Here is a 17605-nt window from a genome sequence, read left to right as displayed (position 1 = left end):
ATCAGTCAGCCAGAGACTTTCCTGCAAAGCTCTGCTATAGGAGGATGTTCATCTTCTCTGATAGATTCCCAAATCATAAACACAAGTACTCTGAGTAGTTGGCTGTGGTTCAAGCAAAGCTTTTATGTGCGGCCAAGATTGAGACAGAATTTGCAACTGAATTAGCAAGTTAACAAGATGATCTCTTTGGGAAACATTTTACAGCTTCTAATTCCCAACCATGTTACAGGATTAACAAAGTTTTGTGCTGGCCAGTGAGATTGGACCTTTTCTGTGCCGCACAGAAGGCTCCACTTCCTCTCCTGCTCTTTACACCGTACCCCAAGTGCCTCAGTGCCACCAATGCCGCTTAGCCCTATCCATTTTACTGAGAGTGGACATGTGCCAGTTTTATCCCATGTCTCCTCAAGACCCATATGCACCGTTGGTCGTTCTGGTATCTGGACACTTCAGATGCTGCAGAGAGCAGCTTGGTTGTTACCTAAACTCTGTAGTTGATTTTTCCATCATGTCCCAGGGGAAACAGCATATAAAGTGTTGTGATGTACAGTTTTGCTATGACTGTACAGAAGGTCGGGGGGAGGTTTGTTTTCCTGTTTTGTTTTTGGTTTTAGCACTCTATTAAAAACTACCCAGAAATCTTGGTCATTCGTCACTGATGTACTGACGTGTCCAAATGCCTGCAGTAGTCCCTGTGGGACTCTATAGGCCTTGGTATCCAGCTCACAGGAGAAATGCTGGCTGGGGATGAAATACCATTAAACACGTGTAACAGGTGTTTCCAAATGCACTAACAGTCAGCTCCAATTAAGTATTCATTCTCCTGACACAGAATGCTATTCTTTCACTGCTTAACACAAAAGGTCACAACTCATTTCTGTTTAAAATATGAGAAGCCATGAGCTTCTGAAGTTGAAATCACTTCCTGCATGATTTCTCAAATAGCTTTACCACCTTCATACAACTTGTACCAAGCATAGATTTTATTCACAAGGTTATAATAATATATTCTGGAAAAGTAAAAGCCTCTTACCATCAGACTTAATCTTTTCCCATTGTATAATATTGGAAGGATCCAGAATCCATCTGTACTTGGTAGTGGTGCAGCCTTGATTGAAATGCTGTTACAGGTGCAATTGATTCAAGTGTGAAGTATCATTAGACTTTGTCAAAACAGATTTCACTGGCAACAAAATCATTACTTGTTTGCACCATTGTTATATTGTTAATCATTTAAATCCATAATTATATGGTGTACATAAACTGGGTAAAGCACAAATGCTGATGATTATCATGCACAGCTATTGTCTTTAGCTTTCAACAACAAAGAGTTTATGTAGGCCTTAATGTGGCACACAGCAGTCTTACAAAAATAATATATAATATGATCAGATTGGGAAGGCTGCCCTTTTTCCAATTATTTGGCATCTAATTGTGACCTAGCTGTGTACTGTTGCTTTACTTTCATTGGCATGAAATGGATTTATCTACATTAAGAATCATCTGACATTAGATCACTGTCGTAATGAAATACGCTGAGTTCCTATTTCTCCTCTTTAACTCCTTAAAGTAGTATCGGCAGCTAGTTCTGATATAGTTCAAGTTCTGCATGTACTCCTTGAGCATTTAAATTTCGTAGAATGAATCTTATCCAGTGTTTCACACACAATATGCAGTGTGCTAATTAGGTCTTTAAAATCTCCACAATTCACATTGGAAAAACCAGCAACCCTCAAGGATCATTATTTTAATCTCGGTAGCAATCTGCAGACACAAAAACTGAAACATTAGCCAACACTTTTGAAGACCAGTGGCCAGGTCTATCATTTACAATCTGTTAATGAAGATACCACAAATACAGATTAGCAGTAATAGATCACAGTTTCCCTGAGCCTTTCAGTTTATTCATTTCAAGGACTCCGCATTAGGGATTCACAGTAGCTGAATTTTAGAAATACAAAAGACATTGACTCTAAGGAAGGGAACCATTCTTCTAGAAAAAAGTAATTTGTGAATGAGATGAAATACAAAAATATGCAACAATACCAATAGCCCAAACCATCCTACAATCCTTAGTCTACAGAAACAAAATTTACGTTACAATTTTCAGGATGTTTAAAAATATATTTTAGACATGTTATTTTTCTTCATATAGTAACTATCTTCATAAAATATCTGTCAGTCAGACTTGTGTAAACACAAGACTACAAGAAGCCACATTTTTAAAAATGCCTTGTATTACAAAATTTACATTAAAATTGAGAGAATTAGCAATGTTATCATAATGTTTACCCAAGACATGAGCACCAGAGATATTGGCTGATATGCTTGCAAAATTATGATTTTAATTGTGTTGGTTAGACTGTAATATCTTTACATAAAATTGATGATAAGTGTTTGCATCACAACTATTTCAAAATGACAGATATAATCTGATGATTAATATATAGCAATTTTAATACAGATTTGCATTTTGGGGCCAGTGCACTGGAATGAGTCAGTTCTTTTGAATTATTCAAAATTATACAGCTAGCAAAATAGCTTAAATTTTAACTATATAAAATTAGGTTTACATTAAATTCCATAAAATACATAATAGCTCAGTATAACTTAGTGTATAAAATAATAAAACCATATTATTTTAAATGCATTTATCTGTTTCAAAGGTGTGAGGTGACGAAAAAGCCTACATTTAAATTCTTTTTTTTCTTTATCACACAAGCTATTTATGTAACACTTGGATTAAAATATTTATGCACATCCTTAATTTTCAGTACGTTTTAATCTCATTGAAATTGATGGGATTTAAATATATCCTTGTATATTTTACTGAGCACTAATGTCCTTAAGAGCATCCTAAAAGGCAAACATGCTTAAATGCTTTGCTAAACTATGGACTATGTACTATAGCTGAAAATACTACCCCATAAGATGAATTTGAGCCAACTAAGTATTTAGAAAAGAAAACTACAACAGTTCTATTATGGAGATTTATGAAAAACTCTTAATTGTGCCCGTGAAGATGACTGGGCCTGGGGTGGGGTGAATACAGGCAGATTATCTCATCTATTGAGGCCTGAAGCAGAGTCATGCCCCTGCAGAAAGCAGGTTGTGAGTCTACCTGATTTGCAACCAAAACAAAGCATTCTCAAAATATGCTCAATTTACCCTCCTTAGCCCATAAGCTGTATAGAAGTCCAAGCTGGTCACAGAGCACAGGCTCTGCTCTGTGAATCCACCTAGATACAGCACCACAATGATGAACAGGAGAAAGGTTTCAGCAGCTTCTGCATCAGTTGTCCCAGTTCCTCTTACAATCCCCATCTTAAGTACTTCTGTAATGACAGCTTTAGTGTACAAGGCAAGGCATGTTTGCCTTGTTAGTCAAGGCAAGGCAAGGCAAGGAGCAAACCCTGATGCAATGTTGAGTCCCTAATGACAGAAGTGACCCATTAGCACAGCTACAAAACCTTATAGTTCATGCAGACATCATTGTTAGCAGCTGTCGTCAACATCATCGTCAATAACAATTCATTCAAGACTGGCATCTTCATTCTGAAAACGTACTAGAGAAACATGTTAAAAATTATTCCTGTCTCTAAGGCGAATGGATTCAGCACACTTTTTATCCTTTCACTGCATGATTTTGCACAGCTATTTTCTGTATACTTGCCTTTTTGCACTGTTTAAAATCTGATTCATTCCTATTGAACTACCTTTCCCCCAAGACAACTGCGTGCAGTTTTGTGGCATCAGGGCAATAGTTAATCACCTCTGCTGCTTCATGCTATTTGGAACTTCCTTGAGTCTATGACCTGGTTTCCCTCGAAGAACGATTGTGTCTTATAAAAATATGATAATAAATGACTGTTTCTGGGATCTTATAAAAAACCTCTATACATTCAGTGACAATAGAGTCTTTCTCAGTTTTCATTCTTCCTTGAATTCCTTTACTTTAAATCTAAATTAATACCTAAAATGATCTACCTACACTGCTGCCCACCTCTATAAGATTTAAGAGTCTTCTCCTTAGCAGGAAAATGAAGTATTTCTATAATTCTGTGAAATAAAAGCCTGCAATATGTATGTTTTACTAAAAGGATATTGAGTAAATACAGACTGTGATAAAAAGAAGCAGAAAGATGTTATAAAGAACTTTTAAGCCACAGTGTCCTGATGTTAATGATATGCCTTTGAAATTAGTTGCTTAGCTGAGTGTATAAGCCAACTCCAATTAATCTATACATCTATATTTCTTTTTTCTTTATAGAAAGCAGAGATTGCTGTTGCGCCTCTGACCATCACTTTGGTACGAGAAGAGGTCATTGATTTTTCTAAGCCTTTTATGAGTTTGGGGATATCCATTATGATCAAAAAGCCCCAGAAATCTAAACCAGGAGTGTTTTCCTTCTTGGACCCTTTGGCGTATGAGATCTGGATGTGCATAGTCTTTGCCTACATTGGTGTCAGTGTGGTCCTGTTCCTAGTTAGCAGGTTTAGCCCGTATGAGTGGCACACAGAAGAACCGGAGGATGGGAAAGAAGGACCCAGTGACCAGCCTCCCAATGAGTTTGGCATATTCAACAGCCTCTGGTTTTCCCTGGGTGCCTTTATGCAACAAGGATGTGATATTTCCCCAAGGTTTGTGTCAAATCTTTTTACATTTGCATTTTATCTTCAACACTGAAGCATAGAATCTTCCTTCATTTATTTTCCTAGCAGTGTTTTGAAGTTCATTCTTTACAAAGCCTTTTCATTTTTATTTTTTTAATAGCTATGATAAGGGCAACAGAGAATCTGCTTTGAATTTCAGTCATCAGTATTATTTTACGTATGTCAATGTGCGTAAACCATCAACGGCTCTCAGAAACAGCAGGTACACACAGGGGCAATTCCACTGAGTTGACTTCAGAGAAGCTGTGTTGTTGCTAAATTAGTTCCATTGTATTACAATTATGAAATGCACGCTATTGTGCTGAGTATTTGTCTTGCATGAATGAATGTCCCATTTCTATTCCCTCTCAAGTTCTACAGCACTGCTTCCAGAGTATCACTGTGTATGAGAGACAGAGAATATTTGACCATCTGTTTCTGAGAAGCCACACTGTATTGCTAAACCATGCCTTACAGAGTAGGTGCCTCAGGTGTAATATATGATCCCAGTCCTGAATTTCTCAACCTTTTAAGATGTTCTGGAACTTTGGTGTGCAGTAACTACAACTTCTTAATTAAACATTATAAATGAATCTTTCAAACTTGAATGCTTCATTTTAGCCATTTACAGTGAGATTTTGAGAGTGTTCAGCATTGGCCTAACTCTGCTATTATTGCAATAAAACTGATACTGATTAAGACTGGATATAAATTACTCCTCAACAACCTTCTCATCAAATTACAGGTATTAAAACGGAAAATATAATTTTTTACTTAACATAAATATCTCTGTTACCACAGAATGCTTGCTTCTTAAATAACAAAAATGTGAAAGTTCAAATGATTGCAGTAGCTTGTAGAATGTTTGATAAATTTGGGTGACAGGAACATCTTAATCCTAGAGCCAACATAATCCATGTGCAAAACCTTTTGTGTCTTTGGGTTTTTTAAGAGGAAACAGAAAAAGCTACTGATTTGCAGCGACCATGCTTTACCTTTGTCTCCAAAAAGAGATTACCTATCCAGTAATTTGACAAAATTTTTGCTATTTTAGGCATTTACTGAAATAATAAGAAACTGGGATTACTGTTCAAGAGAATTCAAACTTCTGTATGTGCGTGATACGTATTAATACAGTGAAATCTGTACTGTAGGCATTAAGATTCCAGAGAAAAAGCATTTATTAGTATTTATGCAAATTATCTCCCTCCCATTGACTGTTACGTAATGATACGTGTTCAGCAATAATGGTGCCTTCTCTCTTTCTCTCTCTCTCTTCATGGCTTAAGAGACGGGAAAATGTGCATTATCTTATTCATGTTTAGATCCCTCTCAGGTCGCATTGTTGGAGGTGTCTGGTGGTTCTTCACGCTCATCATTATTTCATCCTACACTGCTAACCTCGCTGCTTTCTTGACCGTTGAGCGAATGGTCTCGCCCATAGAAAGTGCAGAAGACCTTGCTAAACAAACGGAAATTGCTTATGGGACACTGGACTCAGGGTCAACCAAAGAGTTCTTCAGAGTAAGTTGGCATGTCCATTAGAGCAGCTCTCCCTAACAAATGCTCTTATAAGATGCTTGGGAGTATGAAATAATGTTACTTTGCAATGATATGGAATACAGTTTGTAACTCCTGCAATCCTTTAGCTACATTTTTACCCCCACAACACCATTTGTTGGAGTTCTCAGTTATTTTAATTTGTGGAAAACTTATTGATCCTGTCACATTGGGCAAAAGTATCCCTGAGGGATACTGAAGCCAGTGATAATTAAAGCAGCATTGTGCTATTGATTCATCTGAAGCTAGTACTGAAATGATGTGCAACATTGGAAGCCTATGATGATAACATGGAGTCTTGCAGGTTTTGTTTCTGCTTACAGATTTGGATGTGTGTATTTTGCTTTAGTGTCTTGGGTGGTGGACAGGAAATGCATTTTTTAATTTGCTGACTTTCAGATGAATAATAAAGAGAAAATATATCTCAGGGGGATGTAGTTGGAGCATTAGGAAATAGCCTAAATAGCCATTCATATGTCTGTGCTGTCTGTATTGATTACTTCATTTCCATTTGCTTTCCTGTGTTAGTGTGGTTGGTATGTAATCCTCATCATTTGCCAGCTGGAAAACAGGGAGCCTGGACATCACAAGAAGTACATAATAAACAGTCCCCCCTGCTTTATTTCATGTCTCTAGCAGATGAAAGTTAAGCTTAGCTGACTGAATGTGTGTGAGTTTAGTGTTTGAACATGGCCCTGAATAAATGCTGTGAGCCAGTAATCCTTCCTTGGAAATTACACAGTTTAGGAGCATTATTTATCTGAAAGGTGCAGTTCGAGGCATTTTTAGAAGAAAGGAAGATGGAGTGATAATTTCTTCTTACTGTCTAATTGAAAGGGGACTGTTCCATTTTAGGTGCTCCCACACACCTTGACTGTTTTCAGTTTGGCCAAATTGAATGCAGTGAATCATTAACAAAATTACAGTTGGGATTTGTGAACTATAGACAGTATCAATTCAAGGGCAGCTGCTGAGTGACTCGCAAAAGGTCTGCAGTGAAATAACCTTTATATTGCAAGAGATACCCCCGTAGAAGAAGTTGCAAATATTTTCTATTAGCTGTAAAAAGATGGTGCCTTATAAGATATAAATGACACTTAACCAACACGTAGTGGTTGAGCCTTCACATAATGAAGTTGTCCAAGGAATTTAGTCTAAGCTAGTTTTCTAGATTTCTTCTGTAGACAGTGGAGAAAGAAAAGCACCCATGTGCATCCTGGACGGGACAAGTGTATTATGTTGAAATAAATCACCCTTTAAAGTATCTTCTTCTCTGCATCAATTCTAGAGGGATCCCACTGAAATGGCTAGGTGCTTGGTACCTCATTTTTTTAATGAATGCAGTTCAGTGACAGGTTTCTAACTACACCTGTTTTCTTCTATAGTCAGGATGTTGGTATACACCTAAATATGACACTGCAGATGCTCTCTGGGAGCTTTATTTTTTTACCCCAAGAGGTCCAAACTCAGCTTGTGGTCCCTAGAAGCCCTGATTTCACACCAGATGTCTACAAAAATGGTGGCATTAAGATATAGGAAGCTTGTCTGAGAATTGAAATATTTTGATCCTGAGATGTCCGGATTTCCTGTTTTCTTGAAAAGAGTATAATCCATCAGTACTTATTATTTATATTCGTTTATGCTTAACCCATAGGGTCTTGTTTCCTCAATTTTTGGAAAGTTAGGTATTTAATTCTGGGAATTCCAGTTTCAGTCCATCACAAGCTGAGGTGGTAACCACTATATATGTGTATGAATAGTTCTTTCAACTGGAATGAAGCTGTGATGGTAGTTAAAAACATGATGCTGAGGACCAGGCAGATTTATTTAACTTTGGATTTATTAACTTATTGCATTTTCAAGAGCATCCAGTGCTTGCAACTTTTTAGGTGATGATGCAAAAATTAATTCCCAAGGAAATAGTAAAGAACAAAGGAATAGAGTTGTTTTCTTAAGAGTTTCAAAACACTTGTACAAGCCATTGTTTTGAAGCAATGAGGTCAGGTCTTCTGACATAAAAACAGTCTTGGTCACAAAAATTTCATGACTCTTTTAAATCATCCTGTAAACACAGATACTTTTTTGTTTCAATCAATATTTCATGCAAGATCTTTCCTTAAAGAGAAGATTCTTTGTCCGTCTATAATGACAAACACTTTAATCTTAAAGGGTTAACAGAAAAAAGAAGGAAAATCAATGTCCTCTTTATATTTTTTCCTTTATTTCAAAATACAAAGGGAAACATTAGAAGTAACTACAAATGCTAAATATATAGCTGCACATGCAAAATTTGAAGCTTTATCAAGATTTAGACTGTTGACTACTTTTTTTAAAATGGTGCAATAGAGCCTCTGTTATCAAATGATTTCTAATCTCTGCAACACTGTAGTGATTATTAATGATATTGTATGCGCTATTTCTACAAATATTTTTCACAAAACAGGGACAAATATAAAATATTATTGACAGACAATATTTGCACAAACACTGTTTTCATATTACATAAATTAAGACCTAGCCTGAAACAATAGTATGAGAAGACTTGTTTGCCAAGTCTAACATTTTACGTGGTTGGAAGCAAATATCATCACTTTTGGGATTAGAGTCCTGTGTAACTTCTCTGTCAGTGATTACTATCTGGCTGAAGATGAGCCTTCAGGACATTTTCTCATCATTTGATCATTTCTGATCAAAGTATCAGAAACTCTGAACAGCTATTCAGTCTGCTTTGATTCCATATTGAAAACAGAAAAGGGAAAAGTAATTTTAAGCCAACATAAAGAAAAAGACTTTGATACTATTAGCTATTTACTCTTATTTTCTGTTCTGGATGCAGTGAGAGTTACATTTTCTGAGCAGCTTGCTTAAAAGGGCAAGAACTTAGTTTTAGCAGCCCTACTGAGAAAAGCCCTAAATGAAAATTATCCTAGCTTGGCTGACTGCAGGGGAAAGCTGCAATGTTTCCTCATATGATAATAAGGAATATCTGTTGGTTTGCTCTTCAATTTTCACTCTGAGTTGACATGCAAAAATTGAATGTTAACAGATGAAAGTTTGGGAGAAGAAAATGTTCTTACAGAGCAGATGCCTTGTTAGACTTTCCATATTTTTTTGTGTCTCAATGAGCAAAGGAAACTAGATCCTGAAAAAATAGATTTAAATGCAACCTTTTCCAATTGATTTAGGGCATTACTTCCTCTTACTAATAGAGCTATTTTATGTGTTGCGTGGTTTTAGTTTTGAAGGAAAGTGACCTATTATATGTTTACTTTATAATCTGATGATATGTGGGTGTTAAGATGTTAGAAATTATTCGAAGTGAGGGCAAAGGCAAGTAAATATTCTTCAAATGATGCCTGATTCATTACTGCTGTGTTCTATTTTTTTCTTTCTGTAAATTAAATCTATGAAATTACATCAGAGTAAAGCAAAAAGAATACATTAGCTTATGCTCTGCTCTCAGCCACTATTATGTAAATGAAAAGTAGCTGTGACTACAGTGGAAGGAGAGGGTGACAAGGCAGGATGTGATTATAGACATACACACCTGTTGTTAATTTATATTTTATTATATTTGACAGAAAGATAAAATGATGCATATAGACAAGCTAAAGAAGCAAGGATAATTTATGATGTTCTGCTGTATGGTATTTTTATTGAACATTTCTGGTTAAATGCCACTTATTTTCAATTTAGACCTACCTCCCTAACAAATTATTTTCTAAGTAATACAATCATTTAGTAATTGGTAAAAAGAAGTGCTTCAGGGAAATTTCTCTTACCTATACAAATGCTCACTTGCAGGCTTTTTAAAGCCATTTTCAATTTAAATAATACCTAGATTAGAGTACTTGATATTTGTTTAAATATTCTAAGGCCCTTTGTTTTGGGGCTTTATGATAATGAATATTTTCCTGGAGTGCTCAGTACAGTGTGGAATGGGCTCATAGGCCAAATCTTGCTTAGCTAGAAACTCCTGTTGACTCAAATGAAAGCTGACTTGAGAACTGGGTTAGAAACTCCTTTTTGCAGCATGCATAAGAGAAGACAAGTGCCATCTGTTACTAAATAAAAACACTGTATAGTGTTCAGCTGTTGCACTGCTGGTTTGCATGTATGTAGCCCTGTTGCTGGAGGAAGCAAAGGAGTTGTTGAGTGAATCTAATGAGCATGGGAAGCTTCTCAACCTGACAACATTTTCTTCCTTCCTTTCAATGAAAATTTTTTTGTGTGGTTTTGGGGGTTTTTTTTTAAGTTTTGTTTTTGCTTAAGTCCTTACTTGTGGTTACACCATGCATTCCCAGACAGGAAAATTTCCAACTAATGCACTCTAAGCCATGAATTCTTGCATATTCTTTGAGCAAGCACATTTCTTACTCAATTACTGGCAGGATCAGAGTCTAAAATAAATCCACTGATACTGCAGTTCTAAAAATATACCTAACACTTGTTTAAGACAAATGCTTAGAGCGTTTTGTTTCCTTTAATTGCATATTTGGTCCAATTTGCTGTTTCCATCTTTTACTGTGAACTATGTCTTGTAATGTTGTACAGCCTCTCTGAATGTAAATTGAATGAATTCTGGACTCTGAATTATGAAAGCTGAAATCTTACTTAAGCTTTTGTCATTTTGATGGTGTAGGAAGTGGATATTAGAACTGAGAAATGCTTCAAGGTTCAGCTCAGTATTTGTGGGGAGATTATTTTATTTTTTCTTTCCCATACAGGTTTATTATGGATATCAGTTTCATATATAATTCCCCTAAAACACACCTTACATCACTTTGTGTGCACTGCCTTCATCTAACAGTAAATTCAGGTCTTAGCTTTGCAGTTATTTTATTGTGACTGCTAGAGACTAACTGGACCTAAAAATAATATCTGATTTTATAATATTGATATTGTTATTTCTTGTTTCTTTAAAAATAATCATGGAATTCAAAGAAAATCCTTATCCAAGTATGATTTTCCCAGCCCCAGTTACTTGATAAATTAAGTATGATTGGTTTTTTGAACAGTGCCATTCTGAAATGTTGCAACATTATTTTGTTCTAACTTCTTTTTAATTTTCTCCAGAGATCAAAAATAGCAGTGTATGAAAAGATGTGGACCTACATGAAATCAGCTGAGCCATCAGTGTTCACTAGGACTACTGCAGAGGGAGTAGCTCGTGTCCGCAAATCCAAGGGCAAGTTTGCCTTCCTGCTGGAGTCCACCATGAATGAATACATTGAGCAACGAAAGCCATGTGACACCATGAAAGTGGGAGGAAATCTGGATTCGAAAGGCTATGGCGTAGCCACACCGAAGGGTTCTCCATTAAGGTGGGTGGAATAGTATAACAATATAAAATGTGTTGTTATAGTATTCCACCTTCCCTGATGTCCCTGATATAGCTCTTTTTTGTTTTGTGTGTGAACATGGTATGTTATTTTTCTTTTCTTCCATTTCATATTTTTTTGATCAACAAAGGTAACCATTTCTAATTGCAATATGGATTTAGCAGCTATAGTTGGCGTATCTTTCAAGGCCATATAAAAACCAAACTGGTTGAACACTAGCTACTTGAAGTCAGCCTCAGTAGAATTAACATCAGCTATTCTATTTCATCAGCTTTCTTCACCAAATTCAACCCTTTATAGCAGTATTATGCCTACATTATCTACATCAATAATATGCCTACATTTTGTGTTTTGTTTATTGATCTTGGCTGCTGATTTCTGAATAAGAAGCCGCTTGTAACATCTTTTTTCAAATGTCATCACCTGGAGGCAATTAGTCCTTCATTAAAGCAACATCATTAGAGTACTTTTTGTTAAAGCACCTTCTTATTTAGAAAAAAAAAAAAAGTTTGTGTTTCTAGCCTTATGCATTTCAGTACTGCCTTCAAACTCACCAGTATTTTCTCTATCATAGTATCATTCAGTCAAGTAGGAGAGTTTTTGATTCACAGGCAGAACGTAATTTGCTTTTCATTCAAATTGTCAGGAAAACAGAAGTGAAGGTACTAGTTCTGTGTTAAAATTGGCAGTATTTACCATTGTGTTGTCTTTATTGTTTAAGGCAAACAAAACTTGCCTTTCTCCTCTGGGAGACTTGCCAGTTTTCTTCAAAGCAAAAGAACAGGTAGCAGACTGAGGGAGTGTGGCCTGTGGAGTCTTACAGCGACAGGGCGCGTGTGGGTGGGGGAGAGGGAATGGCCTGCAGAGCAACCAGCATCCCACTTCTCAAATTTGTGATCATGATAAGGGATTACAGCAGGCTCTGATGCACAAAGGGGGTGAAGTGAGTTGAAGGGAGGACTTGCAAGTCCAGATGGAGCCATAGTTCTGTGCAGGAAATAACTAGGGAGGTACCTGTCTACATCAGTGACTGCAGAGGAGGCATCATTACCACTGTGGAGGTAACAAGACTCACTCTTAACTCACCCATTTAACCTGCACATAATACCACAAACCTCAATAGTCTTAACTGTATTACACGGATGGGAATAGGAGTATCATCAGATTTATTTCCGTCCGCAGCAAAAGAAGATTTGTATTTGCAGGGGAAAATCAGGCCAGTTATTTCAGTGATTGAATATGAATTTTTGGTCCTTAACATTCAGTACCTCTCAGATTTAAAAGCTGCCACCATCACAGCTGAATAAAATAGTAAGGAGGTGAGAGAGGGAAAATGACAACAGTAAAAATATTACTTATAAAGAAAAACATATCCAGAACTCATGAGGTTCTTAAAGGTAGAAGGCAATTTATAATAGGAGAGGCTGATCTATTATCTGGGTATATTTTCAAAGCACTTATTTTTTATTCTAAGTTTCTAATAGATTGCTATCTCCTTCTTAGTGTTTCGGACAACCTAGAAGTGGCAGACAGCACTGCAGTTTAGTGGAGCTGCTTTCCCATAGTAAGGAAATGCCCATTGCTGACACAGGCATGCTTTACTGTGCCAAAGCTAGGGCAAACTTTTTAGGAATCACTTTAGCTGCTGTCATATATATCCTAGCAGTGCGCTGTTTGCTCTAAGCATGCTTTATGGTGCTCTTTAATCCCTCTCACTTTTTTTCTGCAGAATATCCAACACCAACAAGAGACAGCCTATTATAATGAGCACTAGTAGCCAGTGGAAGTTAGTTTGTGTCAAATTTGGGCTTATTTCAGGTTTGTTCAGTTGGCTAGATACAAGTAATGGGGATGAGACATAAAGCAGTTAGAAGGAAGAGGACCTAGCAAGTCAGTTTAATAAGAACAAAGAGAGAGAGCACAACCATGATTGTAAGGATCAAGAGTGAAATCCTGGTTCCGTGCCAGCTAAAGACCAAGCTCCCATATGTTTCAGCGAGGCCCCAGTTTGCTCTAACTGGGGGTGGGCAACTATCATCAGGGTGATGTGATCAAAAGCATTTAGTTTTTCAGATCTTACCTTCAATCATGTTTCAAAACGGGGAATAAGGGAAATCCTACCCAAACTGAAAATTGGACCAAATGTTCTTTCAAGCTGTCTCGACTGGCTGTCCATGTCCGTACCTTTCCCGAGCCTTTCTTTCATATGTGCTGAGCTGCTTGTTCTCCTGCCGCACCCCATTCCCTCTCCAGCCCCAGTGACAAACCTCAGGCAACACATCAGTGCTGCTTACCTATTAAAAACATTAAGCAACACACTTAATGTTCTGGACAAAAATAAAGAACAAGCAATACCTCACATTCATACCACCTCTTCCTTGTATGTCTATAGACAGTAGTGCTTACTGAAGAGGGGAGAAGCTTCCTACCCCTGTGCTTTTGAACAGAAAAGACTCAGCTGTAAATTTTAACTGCATGCTTCAGTATTTTCTGAATTGTTTGAAATTGTAGAATATGCTGGGTTTGCTGTTTTGACTGCATCCCACATGGTAGTGTTTCTGTTACTGATCAGATGACTTACATAACTGCTTCCTGCACAGATAATTGCAAATATCGAACATGCAGTTTGAAATCCATGAAGGGCAGACTAGCTAAGCTCATTACATAAATTAGTCAAAAGACATAATTTGCTATGGGAGTTGTAAATTGTATTTTTTATTTAATAATCATAATTTCCTATTTGAGTTATGTGTAGACCACAAATTACTTGATGTAGTTCACAAATAATTGCAAGTAGCATATAAGTGTTAAACATTCACACTCTTTTCTTGGGCTGTTCAGGACTAGGGAAAAATATCAATTTTTTAAAATGAATTACTCATATCAAATTATTCACTAAATTCTTTGAACACCTATTTCACTAGAGATATTTTAGTCTTAGTCCTCCTCCTACTTACAATGATGATAAATCAGGAGTTTTTTCACTGAAATGTAGTAACAGCTGCATGAAATTGATGTGAGTGTATGGAGAACCAGACCATATATTTTCACATTTCTAACACTGACAGAAAGTGGAGTAATCTAAATCAGACTTCTTCCTGTAGCATAGGACTAGCGATGGTTCCCTGCCATCACATCACCAGGCTCATGTTCATTACAGAGCACATATCCATCACTTCACTCATGCAGATGAAATCCACCTGTCAGAGCGATCCACAGACTGGTCTCTCTGTTGCTCATGACCCTACACATGAGCAGGGTAGTGGATTTTAATTTGAAACTCTTCCTTATTGGGTTCCATGCTACACTCCTGCAGTGTTCAACCAGTACCTATTGGCTAATTGGAATGATTTATTCTCAGTGCCGGTGCAGTATTAAGATTCATGCATATCACTGGATGGAGGAGAATGGGAAATGCCTGATGTGTGTTTCTTTTATGCCCACCGGGCAGTACCATGTTACACATCATGTGTGTCTCCTTCCTTCCTTCCTTTTCAGTGGTATTCATTTCTATATAATGTTGTAAAAGACTGACATATTCAAGAAGGAGCATGGGATTGAGGGCAAAGGCTCTTATCACAACAAAGATTGAGTTTCTCTCATGGCACTACCCAGCTGTCCTTACTGTTTCCTCCTCCTACCACGGTAGGTATCCTTCCAAAACTGTTGTGTAGTCATTGGTGTGAATTAATGAGTTTTTTTCTTCAAAGGTGGTGTTTTCAAAAATGGTTAAGAGAGTGCTACTTGTCTGCTTAGCAAGGCCTGCCTTCGTAAATGTGTTGTCATTAGAAGACCTTCTCATGGCCAGTCTTCTAGCCATTGTGGATCACCCCTGGCTCGTCTGCCTTGCCACTTGCAGTAATCTGTGTTTCTAGAGGGCAACACCTGGAGATCTTGTACTATGCAAATCCTGTGGCTTGCATGCCTCTTTTTCTGTTTTAGACATGTAGGTATCATAAACAAGTTTGAATAGTGATGAACATGAACGAGTTCTCCACTCTAGGAGGTAATGAGGAAGGAAGTAGGGGCAATATTGTCTTAAAGGTACACTAAAAGCTTTTTCTACTTTTTGTACCTTGAAGCTGTTTGATACAAAGGTGAATGACAGGTAGGACTGAAAAATGAGTTGTCGTCATTGTTTCTGTGGCTGTTTTAACTAAGGGCATTTGGCTGTCCTGTCCTGCAGCCAACAGTATGAGTGAAACCTGTTCAGGTCATGAGTGTCTGGTGCGACACTTTGAGTCCAGCTAGATGAGAGTGGCAGAATTAAATCTAGCCAAATAATAAAAACCCATTGTGAATAGATGCGTTGATATATTTTAGAGATTGGTGATGGTTGTTCACCAACCTGATGAAATCCAGAGCTATCCTCTATTGCAATTATGGTTAACATTTATAGATATGAATCTGGGATTCTATATTTCATTATTCAAGTCTCTATTCTTTTTATGGAGTAAAGTAACAACTCTGGTTTGACTTTAGGAGGAATTCTTTATGTTCTGGAGAGGAAGGCAAAAAGGTCCATGTGGTGATACCTGGTGGCTCTTTGCAAAGTGACAGCTGGTGACATGAACTAACTTTACACCTCTTAAGGTGCCAGTTCTTTATCCATTCTTTACTGTGTTTGTATTAACATGAGGTGGGAAATGTGAGAAGTGCATCAGTGAAGCAGGTGATGCAGATGCAATTTTCTGATAATTCTAGCAACTTGTGTGAAGTGCAGAGTACAATGTGAGTGAAGCTATGGATTTTAGTTTCCATCCCTTGCAAGGGAGGAGTGCCCTAGAGAGTGCTTGGGGTGCAAAAGGCATCCCAACAGTGCCCTGTCAACATTGTATGGATTCTCCTGTTTTATATAATTGTGCAATACTTGAAAGAGATTTACCCTAGAAGTGAGGGCTCTGTGGTGGAGGGAACTTTTTCTTGACGAAACATGTGAGTTTATGTGAATAAGGTAAAGATCCATTGTGACAGGAGTCTTTGCATGCATGGGCTTTATAAACTACCATCTTGATGTCAGTGACTTCATCTAGTCCTTGTTTTCCTGAGGTAAATCTCTAAAATTGCCATTCTTTCATTGCTTTGTTTCAATGTGGTACTACAGCTGACAACATTACCTTTGCTTTTCAAGGGTATATCTAGTGTGGTGCCTTAGTTAGAAATGTAGTGTTGAAGGAAAACTTATTTTGGTAATGCATGCTGGCTTATACAAAACTTTGGCAGACCTTACACAGGATGGGATATTCTCTATTCTTGTTTTTGGACCTGTTTTTCATTGACTTGAAACAAGCTTGGGAAAATAAGGGTAAATCTAATAGAATAATTTCTTCCAATGGGACCATTAAGTTTTTTATCAAGTTCTGTCCTTGATATTTTCAGAGACCAGAGTATAAGGAGCTTATTGTGGAAGGAATTCCCAGATCATCATTCACTGTCAAAGCTGTTTGTTGTGAACTTAATATGTTATTCTGATATATACCCCAGTTCTCTTTTTACCCTGGTTTTGTAGATCAGTGAACTGATAATTCACACCAATCTCTGTGGGAAAAGAATCAGAGTCATTACACAGTAGTCATCTATAAAGAAACATAAAAATTTTTCCACCAAAACTTCTTGCGTTCTCTAGTTTCTCATGATTTCTATAAAATTGGATTTGTGTGTACAAAAAAATGGGTATGATATTTACAGATTCCCTCTGAGTAAGAGGAAAACTAGGAAAAAATGTTAGAGCTGAGCACCCAAATTACTTACAGAGTCAAAATTTATTTATTCCAGAGGACGTCTTCGACTAGTGTTTTTCAAAGGGTTTGTGCTGTGGAAATCCATGAATCTTCACAAAAAATAGACTTTTCCCATGAGTGAAGCTTCCTTGTGCAAGTTGTGTTGTATCATAAAGTAAGCATTTCTGTACACAACTCTTCGGTGTACCCTACATTGTTCAGTTTTCAAAGGACTTCATAGATTTTTTTAGTTTTTAACCAATATCATTGATGTAGTGATTCTAGCTTGTGGTCTTTCTAATCATCTGGGCTGTATTGTTTACTCAATGG

At 37.1% G+C, this 17605-nt stretch overlaps 1 protein-coding gene across 13 annotated transcripts in view; it reads left to right on the top strand.

Annotated features, from left to right (window-relative positions):
* Positions 1-17605, top strand: part of GRIA4 (glutamate ionotropic receptor AMPA type subunit 4) — a 239375-nt gene that overhangs the window by 184928 nt on the left and 36842 nt on the right. For all 13 annotated transcript variants that reach the window (XR_011328978.1, XR_011328977.1, XM_069808293.1 and 10 more), the window contains exons 11-13: positions 4271-4641; positions 5979-6177; positions 11290-11537. Coding sequence is in view for 11 of the 13 variants with exons in the window: in XM_069808293.1 (XP_069664394.1) it covers positions 4271-4641; positions 5979-6177; positions 11290-11537 (818 nt within the window). In the remaining 2 variants the exon portion in view is untranslated. The remainder of the gene's footprint in view (positions 1-4270; positions 4642-5978; positions 6178-11289; positions 11538-17605) is intronic.

Source organism: Haliaeetus albicilla, chromosome 20 (genome assembly GCF_947461875.1).
Source record: "Haliaeetus albicilla chromosome 20, bHalAlb1.1, whole genome shotgun sequence".
In the NCBI taxonomy this organism is placed as follows: Eukaryota; Metazoa; Chordata; class Aves; order Accipitriformes; family Accipitridae; genus Haliaeetus; species Haliaeetus albicilla.
This window is presented reverse-complemented; position numbering and strand designations above follow the sequence as displayed.